Source organism: Dromiciops gliroides, chromosome 2 (assembly GCF_019393635.1).
Source record: "Dromiciops gliroides isolate mDroGli1 chromosome 2, mDroGli1.pri, whole genome shotgun sequence".
Taxonomy (NCBI): domain Eukaryota; kingdom Metazoa; phylum Chordata; class Mammalia; order Microbiotheria; family Microbiotheriidae; genus Dromiciops; species Dromiciops gliroides.
This window is the reverse complement of record NC_057862.1, coordinates 546,273,493-546,288,041: the sequence shown is the minus strand read 5'-3', so window position 1 is coordinate 546,288,041 and position 14,549 is coordinate 546,273,493. Positions and strand designations below refer to the sequence as shown.

Sequence of the window (14,549 nt, the reverse complement as noted above, 5' to 3'; positions counted from 1 at the left end):
ACAAAGCAACCCAACCTTAATTCTGGCATATAAAGAAATTCAACTCCAAAACTCATTACCAACACAGATGTCACATCCTGCTTCTCAAGCCAGTGTCACTGATGAGCCATAATGAATATTCACTGACAGCACAAAGACCTACAATAAGATCATCAAATAGAGCCAGTCTACTACTACTAGATAGAGTGCTGGGCCTGGAGTCAGGTAAACTCTTCTTCCTGAGTTCAAATCTGGTCTCAGACACTTACTAGCTGTGTGGCCCTGGACAGGTCATTTTTTTTTTTTTTTACATATAAGGTATTTTATTTTTTCCGTTACATGTAAAGATAGTTCTCAACTTTTGTTTATACAAGCTTTACAATTTCAGATTTTTCTCCCTCCCTCCCCCCCTCCCCCCTCCCCTAGACAGCAGGTAATCTGATATAGGTTATATCTATATATCTATATACATATACATATATATATACACACACACACATATATATATATATATACATAATAACATTAATCCTATTTCTGCATTAATCCTGTTACAAGGGAAAAAATCAGAGCAGTGATGCAAAACCTCAAAATAGAAAAGAAAAAAAAAAACAACAGCACCCAAAACAAAAGAAATAGTATGGTTCAATCAGCATCTATACTCCACAGTTTTTTTTTTTCCCCTTGGATTTGAAGATCCTCTTCTATCAAGAGTTCCCTGGAACTCTTCTGTACCATTGCATTGGTGAGAAGAATATAGTCCATCACAGTAGGTCAACACTCAATGTTGATGATACTGTGTACAATGTTCTTCTGGTTCTGCTCATCTCACTCATCATCAGCTCACGTAAGACCCTCCAGGTTTCTCTGAACTCCTCCTGCTCATCATTTCTTACAGCACAATAGTATTCCATTGTATTCATATACCACAACTTGTCCAGCCATTCCCCAATTGATGGGCACCCCCTCAACTTCCAATTCCTTGCTACCATGTAAAGAGCAGCTATAAATATTTTTGTACATGTGGGTACCTTTCCCCCTTCCATGATTTCTTTGGGACAAAGACCTAAAAGTGGAATTGCTGGGTCAAAGGGTATGCACAGCTTTATCGCCCTTTGGGCATAATTCCAAATTGCTCTCCAGAATGGTTGGATCAGTTCACAGCTCCACCAACAATGCATTAGTGTTCCAATTTTCCCACAGCTTCTCCAACATTTATTATCTTCCTTTTTTGTCATTTTAGCCAATCTGACAGGTGTCAGGTGGTACCTCAGAGTTGTTTTAATTTGCATCTCTCTAATCATTAGAGATTTAGAGCATTTTTTCATATGGGAATAGATAGCTTTGGTTTCTTCATCAGAAAACTGCCTGTTCATATCCTTTGACCATTTCTCAATTGGGGAATGACTTGGATTCTTATAGATTTGATTTAATTCCCTATATATTTTAGAGATGAGGCCTTTATCAGAAGTACTGGCCTCAAAAATTGTTTCTCAGCTTTCTGCCTCCCTTCCAATTTTGGATGCATTGCTTCTGTTTGTACAAAAATTTTTTAATTTAATATAATCAAAATCATCCATTTTGCATTTTATAATATACTCTATCTCTTGTTTGGTCAAAAACTGGACAGGTCATTTAACCCTGCTTACTTCAGTTCCCTTTTCTGTATAATGAGCTAGGGAAGGAAATGGCAAACCACTACAATATCTTTGCTAAGAAAGCACTTAAGTGATGCTCACATTACAGCTCATATGAGCTAGACAACCTCTCTTGGTCTGCAGTTTCCTCATATTTGCAACAAAGAGGAGAACTGACTCTAGAAAAAGCAACTTGATGCAGAAGCGGAGCAGACTTAGGTTTAAGTCCCAGCTTCAGGTCTTAATACCTGTGTGACAAGAGGCAAACTACAACTCTATGAGCCTTGATTTCCTCTTAGTGAAAAGAAGGATAACAACGACTTCCTTCACAGAGTTAATGTGAGGGAGTAAAATGCACTGTAAACCACAAAGCACACAACAATAAACTGATGAAGGCTGAGGAACTTTTGATAATGTTCAAAAGTTTCATTCAATTACCGCCACCACGCCAACCCCTAGGTAAAACACCAACTTCTAGAGAGCAGGAACTACTAGGTAGGGTTTTTACTCTGTATCTCCCACACCTAGAATGATTCATCCTACATCATTTACTGGAGTTTCCTAGTAAGCCAAAGACATTGTTCTAGGCATTGTATGGGATATAACATGGTCCAATAACCTAAGGAAGTTCACAATTTATTAAAGGGAAATAGAAAAACTAGAAAGCCACCATTAAGAGCATGGGTGTGAAAGCTGATGAAGCAGAATTATAAGAATGACTCTCTCTGCTACTCATCTTTATTTTATTTTTTTTTTACTATGGTCCAAAAAGGATTAAAGGACCTAGAAGGGACCTCTGATTATCTAGTCCAAGTGCTTCACGTTTCCCTTTCCTCTCTAAGAAAAACCTCTCTCTACCCCTTGGTCCCAAACCCTTCTTGATTCCTAAGGGAACTGATCTCCATGCTCATGCCCTCTTGTTCAAGCATCTACTTTTTCCTAGCCCACTGGGTCCTTCACCTCTGCCATTTAACACACTCAAGCTTCTCTTTTCTTGAATGAAAAACCTCTGACTTCACCCTATAACTCCAGCCAGTTATAGTACCACATTATTTTTCTACTTCCTGTATGTTCAGTTGTATCCAACTCTCTGTGACCCCATGGACCACAGCACACCAATAGTGTCCATAGAGTTTTCTTGGCAAAGATAGTAGAGTGGTTTGTCATCTCCTGCATTATCAAACTTCATAAAACAAATATTCTGTACCTGCTACCTCTACTTATTCATTGTCCTTCTCCCTGAACCTTCTGAAATATGGCTACTGCACCCACTCTACTGATACTACTTTCTTCTTAGAATCATAGATGTAGAGCTAAAAGGGTCTTCAGAGATCACCTTGTCCAGTGGTATCAAATTCAAAGAGAAATTGAGACCACTAATCTATATATAAGGATCCATGTGGGCTTCATATTGACTTGATTTTAAAAGCTGATATTATCTATGTTTTATTGCATTTCTATTTTTTCCTATTAAATGTTTCCCACTTACATTTTAATCTGATTTGAACAATCCTTTAGAGAGCTTTGGGACACATGTGGCTCACATGCTTAACATCTCTGAACTAGTCTACTCTTTTTATGGGGGAGGGTGAGGCAATTGGGGTTAAGTGACTTGCCCAGGGTCACACAGCTAGTAAGTGTTAAGTGTCTGAGGCCGGATTTGAACTCAGGTCCTCCTAAATCCAAGGCCAATGCTCTATCCACTGCGCCACCTAGCTGCCCCACTAGTCCATTCTTAAGAGGATTTCAACCCAGATCTCTGCCTCTAAGTCAGTAATCTTTCCACCATACCATGCTACCTCCAATCACCAGTGGCTTCCCTTCTTGATAAATCTCAAGTCCTTTCCTCAGTTTCCATACTCCTTGTCTTAGACATCTGTCCCTAATAACCAACTCCTCTCCTTGAAATTCTCACTGTCCTTGCCTTCTTTGGTGTGAGACTAACAGGTTCTTTTCTTTGTTTAAATACTCCTATATCTTCTTCTCAAATGTGATAATATTTGTAAAGGTACCTGACACAGTGTCTATCACATCATAAATACTATATAAATGCTAATTCCATTCTCCTTTTTCCTACCTTGTTCCTTAACTGTGCATACACTTCAGACTTCTGATCTCTCTTTTAACACTCTTGTTTTAGAAAGCTTGTTTTTTCTCATGACTTCAGCTATCACCTCTATGCCAGGGACTACAAATGTATATCCCCCAGATACAATCTTTCACTTGAGCACCTGCCCCATATGTCAAAATATTTGCTGGACCTTTTTTTTTTTTTTTTTTTTTTGCAGGGCAATGGGGGTTAAGTGACTTGCCCAGGGTCACACAGCTAGTAAGTGTCAAGTGTCTGAGGCCGGATTTGAACTCAGGAACTCCTGAATCCAGGGCCGGTGTTTTATCCACTGCGCCACCTAGCTGCCCTGCTGGACCTTTTTTATATAGGTCCTTAGGATTTAGAAGAGACCTTAAATGCAATCTATTATGGCCTTTTTGTTTTATAGATGAAGAAACAGAAGCCAGAGAGGCAAATTGATATAAATGATGAGGGGGAGAAGGGAGAGAAGCATTTATTAAGCACCTACTATGTGCCAAACACTTTACAAATATTATCTCATTTGATTTTCACAACAACCCTGTGAAGCAGGTGCTATTATTATTCCCATTTTATAATTGAGGAAACCAAGGCAGATAGAGCTTAAACGACTTGCCTCAAGTCACCATGGCAAGTGTCTGAGGTCAAATTTAAACTCAGGTCTTCTCGATGTCAGGCCCAGCATTCTGTGCACACTGGCACCACCTAGCTGCCTGTTAAATAACAGCTGGGATTTAAACTCAAGCCCACTGTCTCCAAATAGTCTTTCTACTGTCACTTCATGGATGTTTCACTATCGCCTCAAACTCACATATTCAAAACTGAATTTAATTATCTTCCATTCCACATTAATTCTCCTACTACTAGCAATGGCACCACTATTCAACACAGTACAATGGAAAGAGCACTTATTCAGGAGTCAAAAGACGCCAGTTCAAATCCCACCTCTGACACTTACTTCCTGTAGGACGTTGAGTAAGTCATATAAGCTCTCTGGGCCTCGGTTTTTTCTCTGTAGAATGAGAATTCTACACTAAATGGCCTTTGATTTCCTTCCAGCTCTAGGTCTATGATCCTATAATCATTCCTGTTTGATAGGGTTACTAAACTGGAAATTTCACTATATTTCAGGAAAGCATGTGATCGAGTATTTCATACTCTTTTGTATAAAAAAACCAGAGATATGTGGGGACAGGTGGTGCTATAACTAGCTGGACTGAATACTGGTTCAATGGCCAGATCCAAAAAGTAGTCATTAATTCTTCGATGTCAGCTTGGCAGAAGGTCTCCAATGGAATGCCCCAGAAATCTATACTTGGCTCTGTGCTAGTTCAGATTTTTATTGATGACTTGGACAAAAGCAAAGATGGCACACTTATCAAATTGGCTGATGACACAAATCTGGGAAAGATAATTAACATCATACTGAATGAGAGAATCCAGATCCAAAAAGATTTTGACAGGCTAGAACACTGAGCCAAATCTAATAAGATAAAAGTCAGTAGGCATAAACATAAAGCCTTACCTCTGAGTTCAAATAAATCAATTTCACAAGTATAAAATGGAGGAGACATGATTAGATAGCAATTTATCTGAGAGGTTTATTGGACTGCAAACTAAGTATGAGTCAACAGTGTGATGTGGCAGCTCAAAAGGTAATATGATCTTGGACTTCATTAAAAGAGGCCTAGCTTCTATAAATAAGAAAGTAACAGTCATATCTGGAGTGTTGTGTTCAGTTTTGGGCACCATAGTTAGGGAAGGATACTGATAAGCTGGAGAGTATCCAGAAGACAGTAAACAGAGTCACGAGAGGAATTGAGTCCATGTGCTATGAAGATTCTTTGAAGAAACCAAACTACATTCTCTGCCCTTAGAGAATTTACATTTCTATCAAGATAAACATGTACAAAGATAAGCATATACAACATAAATACAAGGTAAGGGGAAGAAAGAACTATACCTAGACAGAGCAGGAAAGATCTCTTAGAGGAGATGGTGTCTGACCAGAGCTTTATAGGAAGGTAGGAAGTCAAAGGAACAGAGATGAAGAGAACAGACATTATAAGCACAGGAGACAGCTTGGGCAAAAGCATTGAGATAAGAAATGGAATGTTGTGTCTGAAGAAAAACAAGAAGGCTTGTTTGCCTGGACCAGAGTACAAGAAGGAGTGTAATATAATAAGAAGGCTTGAAAGGTTGGTTGGAACCAGGTTGTGAAGGTCTCAAAAGTCAAAAATAGATGTTTGGATTTGATTCTAGAGGTAACCAAGCACCACTAGGATTTATTATGCGCATAGAAAGCATCTGGTGCATAAATGCTTGTTGGTTGAGTGAGCAAAAGAGGGACAAGATAATATCTGTACTTTACAAGTATCACTTTGATAACTATGGGGAGGATGGATCAGAGGAGAGAGATTTTAAACAGGGACACAACTTAGTACACTATTGCAAAGACTGGGGAAAAGGTGATAAGGTGGCAGCCATGTGAGTGGAGAGAAAGGGACAGATTTGAGAGATGTTGTGGAGATAGAATAAACAAAGCTTGGCAACTGATGACATGAGGGAGAGTGAGCAATTAAGGATGATATCGATCTTGTTAATGCAGGTGACTGGAAGGATGGCAGTTCCTTGACAGAAATAGGAAAGTTTGGAAGAAAGATAGGTTTGGAGGGGAAGAAAATGAGTTCTATTTTGGACATGTTAAGTTTGAGAGAGTTATGGTATATCCAGTTCAAGATGTCCAAAAGGCAGTTAAGGTAATGGTATGGTAGTAGAGCTCAGAAGAAAAATGGAGGCTGGACATTTAGATCTGAGAGTCACCTGCAAAGAGATAACATTGGAAAGAATAAGTGTTGATATGGGGGAGGAAGAAGGGAGGGAGAAGATGGTATGAAGCATGGAGCTTTGGGGTATACTCATACTTAAGGTGCATTTAGATGATAATCCAGCAAAGGAGACTTAGGATAAGTTTGACAGATAGAAGGAAAACCCAGAGAGAGCAGATCAAGGGTCCAAGTAGAAGAACTAGCCTTGGCAAGAAGAATCACCTCTTCATCAGAAACTGGAGTTTCTAAGTTTAAAAAGAGAGAGTGGGGAATGCGGTAAAGGGCTTGTGAGATGTAGAACAGGGGATGGGAGAGGACTCATGACAATCAACTTCTATTTTTTTAGTGAAGTCTAAGACAGAGTCTTCTGGTGAGACAATAGGCTGAGGACTGGCTTTCAAGATAATCTATAATCTCACCCTACCTTATCTAATCAACTTTACCTCCCACTACTCTCTTCACTGTCCCATGAACATGCCATGACAAATCACCCCATGGTGATTTTGCTCATACATTCCCATGTGACTGCTATATCCAATCTTCTCTTCCTATCCAATTCCTACTCTTTCTTCATTCTTACTTATATTTTTGGTGTTATCTTCTCAAAACCTCCCCTGACCACTCCATCCCTCAATGATACCACCTTCTCTGAACTCCTATAACACTTAGATTGTTCATATGACTCTTTTTGGTACACGCTATCATACATTTATTCTTATTTATGTCCTGGGTTTATGGCCTTGTTTCCCCAACTAGATAGTCAGCTCTTTGAGGGCAGTATTGGATTTAATATTTCCTTTGCACCCTCCTCAACACTCAGTACAGTGTGAAACACTGTGTGGGTTGTAAACACTTGTGGAAATGAAGTAGACATTTCATAATGTTACCCCTCACGCTAAGAGGATGATGAAAGGTCCTTCATCCTTTTACCTTTAACACAGGCCCTCCAGAACTAGTTGAGATCAGAATGTTATCTGGCTTCAGGTCTCTGTGCACAATCTGATTTCTATGCAGGAAAGCCACTGCCTGGCTCATCTGCTTCATAAAACTCTTGTTCAGCCGGGCATCTGGATGTCGGGCCAGTAAGAACTCATTCATGTTGCCGCTGTCACAAAACTCCATCACAAACCACAGGTAACAGGCTGACTTGGGATCCACACATCTACGCCCTTTGAGACAGGTCTCTATGAGCAGCAACTGATCATCTGACTTATTGGAGTGGTGGCTCATTGGCTGGAAAACCTGGCCACTTTGCAAGATACACTCTTTCAACCAGATCACATTTTCATGTTGACTTTGAATGCTCTGAAGAGCCCAGAACTCCTGCAGAGCTAATTCTACATTTTCAGGTCCATTACAATGAATTCTTTTCACCGCCACCTTTTTTCCAGTCTGACTGACAACTGCTTCATACACCACCCCATAGCTGCCACGGCCCACTTCCTGAAGGATGTTGTACTTGGCATCTGTAGTCATGGCTCACCTCTGGGCCCCAGGGGAGAAGCAACAGAAATCTTGGAAAAGTGCACCTAATTTTTAAATAACCCTGCAGCAAAGAAGAAAAGACATATAAAGTATAATGAATGGATAATGCAAAATAATACCCCAGTCAGACAACTGAACCCCAGATCATTCTCTGCAATTTTGCTTACTCTCTAATAAGCCCACAGCCCTGATCTATATAAGTAGCAGCTCCCTCACCTCCACCCTTTCTTCTTGGCTGTCATCATTCTCTACCTAACATCTAGGGCACTCAGATTCCCCAAGGGTCTCCTGTTCTACACATAGATGAAAGCCCTTCTTCCTTCAATTCAAAAGAGACACAATAGGATTAAAAAAACAAACACTACTAAGACATTGAGGGCCAAAGTAATTTAAAATTATGTATAAATGCTCGATATGGTCAAATTCACATTGGTTTCTCCTTTTAAACCCTATTGGAAAGTTCCTTACCAGCATCCTTCCTTATCAGTCCTAGAGCAGGTTCCTACTTTTTGGTCCAAAGAAGAGCAAATGGTTCTACTGTGAGAATTACAGCACTAGCAACACGCTGAGAAAGATACTGCAGGGAAGCTCCTCCGTGTGACTTGGCATCTGGAAGTTGTGTCAATCAAAGTTACCAGCCAATTAGCTTGGAGCTGTGTGTGAGGACGGCCTGGCTTCCTGTTTGGCAGGGGGTTTCTGGGGGAAGGGGGAGTATCTCAGTCTTTTTGGTGTCGGACTTGGGCTTGGCAGCAGGGGACAGGCAGAATAGGGATACTTTATCCACGTGTTTCTCTTTACTAACTCCTAACATACTTTAATAAATACTTAATGCCCAAAGATTGGTGCTATATGTTTTCTAATTTAAGGCGACCACTCATTAGATCTTAGACATCATAGCGAGAATTTTAGGCCCTTACACTACCAACATCCACTAGTCTGGCAATTGCAACAATAGATGTAGATCCCTGGAAAGAAAAGCTCATCTTTCACTCCTCTCTAAAGGTATATTTAAATAAGAAATGTCTACTCCTTTGGAGAATGGGACAAAGAGAAATGGAGAGAAAAATAAAACAAGAAGAAAATCATCTCAGTACAAAAAAAACGGACAAAAAGTTATTCCATTCCATAAGAATTATCCCTCCTTAGCCATAATACACTACTACTTATCCCTCCATTCCTGAAGGTGTGGCAGATCAAAGGATATATGTTGTGATTTTTGAAGCATATACATATATATATATATATATATATATATATATATATATATATATATATATATATGAAGGTACTAAAATTAAGGAATGTTTAAATGTAACTAACAACAAGATATCAGTTCCTAAAATTAAAATATCAAATCAGACTAATAATTAATATTAAACCTAATGCAAAACCTAATTAAAACAATCATTCCCTAGTCATTGAGTTTATAATAGACCTAAGAGTCAAGAAGATAAAATTTTCCTATCTCATGTTTATTCAATTCCAGGGGGTTATATCTGCACCAAGATACATTAATGATTAATAATAACTGCACTATGAGGAATGAAGTATCCTAAATCAAAACTAAAGTGTTTGGAATTCATAGCCTGAGAGTAGGCACATTTTATTTTCTATGACATGCCTTCCTCAATGTCTCAAAATCTTCTATCTCTTTGCATTTGTCTTCATGTTACTTCTTCTTTCTACTTCTTCTCTCCAAAGGTTTCAGTGCCCCTCTTTATCCCTCTATTATTTAGATCCTAGATCAAATAGAAATATACCCCTGCAGGCCAAATTATGTATGTATGTTGTGTTTTTATTTATTTTAATATTTCTCAATTACATTTTAATTTCCTTCCTGTGCGCTCCAGAGTTTTACAGGCTGCAAATCTGACATCTCTAAATGTCTAAATTTGACATCTCTAAATAGGGTACCTGGGTCTCCATTCAGCATGGGTCTGACCATGTCACTCTCTTACTCAATAAACCCCACTGGCTCCCTATTACCTCTAGCATCAACTATAAAATTCCTGCTTAGTTTTCAGAGTGCTTCTAGTCTTCCTGTACTTCACTCCCTCAACATACTCCATGGTCCAGTGACACTGGTTTTTTTGTTCTTCTCCACACATAACATTCCATATCCCAGCTCCATCCCTTTTTGCTAGCTGCCCCCTATACTTAGAAAGTTTTCCCTCCTCACAGATGTCCCACCTCATGGATTTCTTTAATATTCAGCTCATATCTCACTGTTTGCTAGGGGCTTTTCTGGTCCTGACAATTAGAACCATCCAAAACTGGAATCAGCTACCTCGGGAGAGAGCTGGTTCAGCATCACCGTAAGCCTTCAAGCAGATCGGATTACAATTTTTCAGTAGTGCTCTGTGAATTTCTATTTAGCATGAGTTGGACTAGATAAGCTCTGCTACCAGGCACTGCCAGTGCCTTCTATTCGATCTTGCACATATATGGTTCTTTGGGTGCTGCCCCCCTGATTAGAATTTGAAATCCTTGAAGGCAAAGAACCATGGGATTGACTTTCTTTGTATTCCCCAGCACTTAACACAGTGCCTGGCACATCAATGCTTAATAAGTAAATACTCATTGACTGATGGAAGTCTGCGCATTACCTCTAGGACCAAATGTAAAATCCTTGGTTTGGCTTATGAAATCCTCTTTAACCTGGCTTAATGTTTATTGGCCGCCTGACCGTGGGAAGTCACTTAATCCCTCTCAGCCTCAGTTGCCTCATCTGTAACACAGGGATGATAATAGTGCCTAACTCCCAGGGTTGTTGTGAGGATCAAATGAGATAACATTTGTAATGGGCTTTGCAAACTTTAAAGTGCTTTTAAAATGTTAACTATTATTATTGTTACTGTTATTATCATTATAAAGAAAGCACTAAGTAAAGTCAGTTTTTCCGTACAGTGTTCTACGCATTCCTAAAAATCACATTGCGATGCAAAAACATACAATAAAAACCATGTGGTTTTTACTGGGGGAAATGGGGTTGGGAGCACAAAACTACAAAACTGCATCAGTGAGACATATAAAAGGCAAGAACCTAATAAAATGGTAGCACAGTTTTATATGGGTTAAATGTTTAAGAAATATTACAATAAGGTCAACAGCTATGGGTAAGAGGACAGCCTCAGCCAAGGCAGAAGGTGAGGAGAGAGGAGTGGAGCTCTCCTATGCCCCCAGCTCCTAATGCACCAGAAAATATACACTTTACCTTGAAAAAGACAGCTTGTGAGTTATTATGAAATGGAAGCAGCATTATCTGAAATCACATGGAAAGATGTAACTCCAGAAATGGATGGCTATGGCTTATCATCTTACTGTCTCTGGATGACAAAATCACTGATAAGCAAACTTGAAATTCCTGTTCCCTAATATGTCAATCAAGTTAGAACTAATTCAGGTTTTAAAAACAAGTATTACAGAAGAACTGTCTGTTCCCAAAACTATCCTTTCAAAGTCTGTGTTCACTGTGATCTACACTATGATAGTCTCCTTGGCATTTTAATAAGAGTAGAGAGGTAGAAAAAAGAACAACCAAATGCCACCAACCATTGACTTTGGACAAGTTAGTCACTTGCCCTCTCTGGGTCCCTTTAAAAAAGGGAATTGGCCTTGATGATCTCTAAGGGCCATTGCATTTTGAAAAGTTTGATTCCAACTACACTCAGAACTGGGCAACTCATAAAGGCTTCAAATCCAGCAACAATATTGTATATAACTTGACATTCCTGTCCCCATTTCCCTATAGTACTTCATATAGTGTTATTTTGCAAGTAGCCTATAGTTGTTGATGTTGTTGAATCGTTTCAGTGGTATCCATCTCTTTGTGAACTCATTCAGGGTTTTCTTGACAAAGAAACTGGAGTGTTTTGCCATTTCCTTCTCCAGCTCATTTTACAGATGAGGAAACTGAGGCAAACAGGGTTAAGTGACTTGCCCAGGGTCACAAAGCTAGTAAATGTCTGAGGCTGGATTTGAACTCAAGTCTTCCTGACTCCAGGCCCAATGCTCTATCCATTGTGCCACTTATATGTTGTTGAATAAAGTATTTATTAATTATATATATATATATATATATATATATATATATATATATCCCCTAAGTGCTATATTTGTTTTAAATTTTCTAGAAAGATCCTTGATGACAAAACAACATAACACACACGAATAGTGTCAGTAGACTGAAAAAAGAGGCTTCTGGTCATCCAATGCTTTCCCAATAGGTTCCCCGAAGGAGAAGGCAAGAGAGAAAGAACCTAATTAAAAAACATATGAACTGAAGACTTTCCAGATATGAATACCTATTGATAGGCTACCTCTTGGACACATCAAGTTGTCAGAGCAATTCCTCTAATTAGTCGAGTTAGAATGCTGGCTGACATATAAGAGGAGACTTGCAGCCCACCTCAGCAACTCTCATTCAAGTATTTCTTGAGTATCCCTTAATGCCCAGCACAGTGTTGAATATTAAGGGGAATAAAACAATTGTGTAAGAAAGTTTCAGCTTCAGGCCTCCTTCATTCCTCTTGTTCGGCTATCTCATCCACTCAGTTCCAACCTCTTTCCCAAGTTCTGATCCTCCATTTTAACTGCCTACTAGACATCTCCACCTAGAGGCCGCTAAGTGGCATAGTAGATAGAGCACTGAACTTGGAATCAGGAAAATACATGAGTTTGAATCTTGCCTCAGATCCTTATAGCTGTGTGACCCTGGGGAAGTCTCTCAGCCTCAGCTATTTCACCTGTAAAAAGAGGGTATTAACAGTGTCTACCTCCCAGAGTTGTGGTGAGGATCAAATGACATAACATGTGTAAAATGCTTTGCAAACCTTGAAAAGCTACATAAATGCTATTATTATTCTCAATAGATTTCTCACCAGTATCCCAGCCTGTTGAAAATATCCCATTCATGACTTTCCTATGTTTGTTAATGGTACCATCATTTGACCCTGACTCGAAATATTTTTTTTCTGGATCATTTAGAATTTTATTTTCCCAAATTACATGTAAAATACAAATTTTGACATCATTTTTTAAAAAAAACTTTGTGTTCCAAATTCTCTTGCTCCTTCCCTCCTCACCCCCCACCAAGAACTCAAGCAATTCAATATAAGCTATACATGAGCAGTCATGCAAAACATTTCTACATTAACCAGGTTGTGAAAGAAAACAGACAAAAACACTTCAAATAAAGGAACTAACAAAAAATTATGCTTGAATCTGTATTCAGACACCATCAGTTCTCTCTCTGTAGATGAATCACACTTTTTCATAAGACTTTCAGAGTTATCTTGGATCACTTCATTGCTTAAAATAACCGTGTCATTCACAGTAGATCATCTTACAATATTGCTGTTATTTTGTATACAGTACATTTCACTTTGCATCAGTTTGTGTAGGTCTTTCCAGGTTTTCTGATAGCATCCTGCTCATCATTTTTTATAGCAAACTACATTTATATGGTACTTTAAAGAGAGATTTCCTTACAATAACCCATGCGGTTGATTATTGCAACAACAGTAATAAATAACATTTATATAGTACCTTATGCCTAACAGAATTTTCTTCACAATAGCCCAGCAAAGTACCATAAGTCTTTGTCATCGTCATCATCAATCATCATCCATAAATCCTCATCATCCTCAATCAATCCTCATCAATCCTCATCTTCATCTAATCATCATCATCACCATCTTACATTATTCTTGCCTCTGCTTCAAAAAAATTTTTAGTTACTATTGTTAATTGTTTCCCTCCATCCTATTCCCTCCCCATGATATTTACTCTATTTTCTATCTTAACCTATTCCTCCTCAAAAATGTTTTGCTTCTGATTGCCCCCTCCCCCACTCTGCTCTCCCTTCCTTCACCCCTCCCTTCTTATCCCCTTCCTCTCCTACTTTCCTGCAGGCTTAGAGTAATCTATACTCTACCCAATTGAGTGTATGTTATTCCCTCCTTGCCGACTCAAAACCTTAGTCACTTTTGACTCCTCTCCCTTACCCCCACCCCTCCAAACATTTAATCCATGCTGCATCCTATTGATTCCAACTCTAAACATCTCTCATGTCTAAACTGAGGGTAAGAAATTTGATATAGATTATACACATGCAATCATGCAAAACTCTCAAGCTAATCTTCTTAAAGCAGAGTTCCAACCGCATCAATTCTCTTGCTCAAAAACTTTCTGTGGCTTCCCCAAGGCCTCCTGAGTAACGTTCAGACTCCTCTGCCTGCCATTCACGATGTTCCACGTTCTGGTTCTAGCCTTATCCCTCACCGTTCCCCTAATACATGTTTGACACTGTAGCCAAGCTGAAGCACGCAAGTGTTTCTGAGCACCTTTTACTCCTGCTGCTGCTGCTGCTGCTGCTGCTGCCTGGACTGCTCCCCTGCCTCCACTCCCATCTCTACCTACCAGATTCTTAGCCATCCAACATAATCTAGTTCAAATGTCACCTCCTTCGGGAAGTCTTCCTTCATCCCAAAGGTATGATCTCATCCTTTCTGAGCCCCTAAATCACTGTAC

The 14,549-nt window shown here is 39.2% G+C and overlaps 1 protein-coding gene across 1 annotated transcript in view; it reads right to left on the bottom strand.

The window, feature by feature from the left end:
- The window catches only part of LOC122737951 (serine/threonine-protein kinase PDIK1L-like), a 42,007-nt gene extending 33,443 nt beyond the window's left edge, over window positions 1-8,564 (bottom strand). The window contains exons 1-2 of the mRNA XM_043979961.1: window positions 8,487-8,564; window positions 7,464-8,079 (exon numbers count right to left, since the gene is read on the bottom strand). Coding sequence (XP_043835896.1) covers window positions 7,464-8,009 — 546 coding nt within the window. The 5' untranslated portion in view covers window positions 8,010-8,079; window positions 8,487-8,564. The remainder of the gene's footprint in view (window positions 1-7,463; window positions 8,080-8,486) is intronic.
- Between the last annotated feature and the right edge of the window lie 5,985 nt (window positions 8,565-14,549).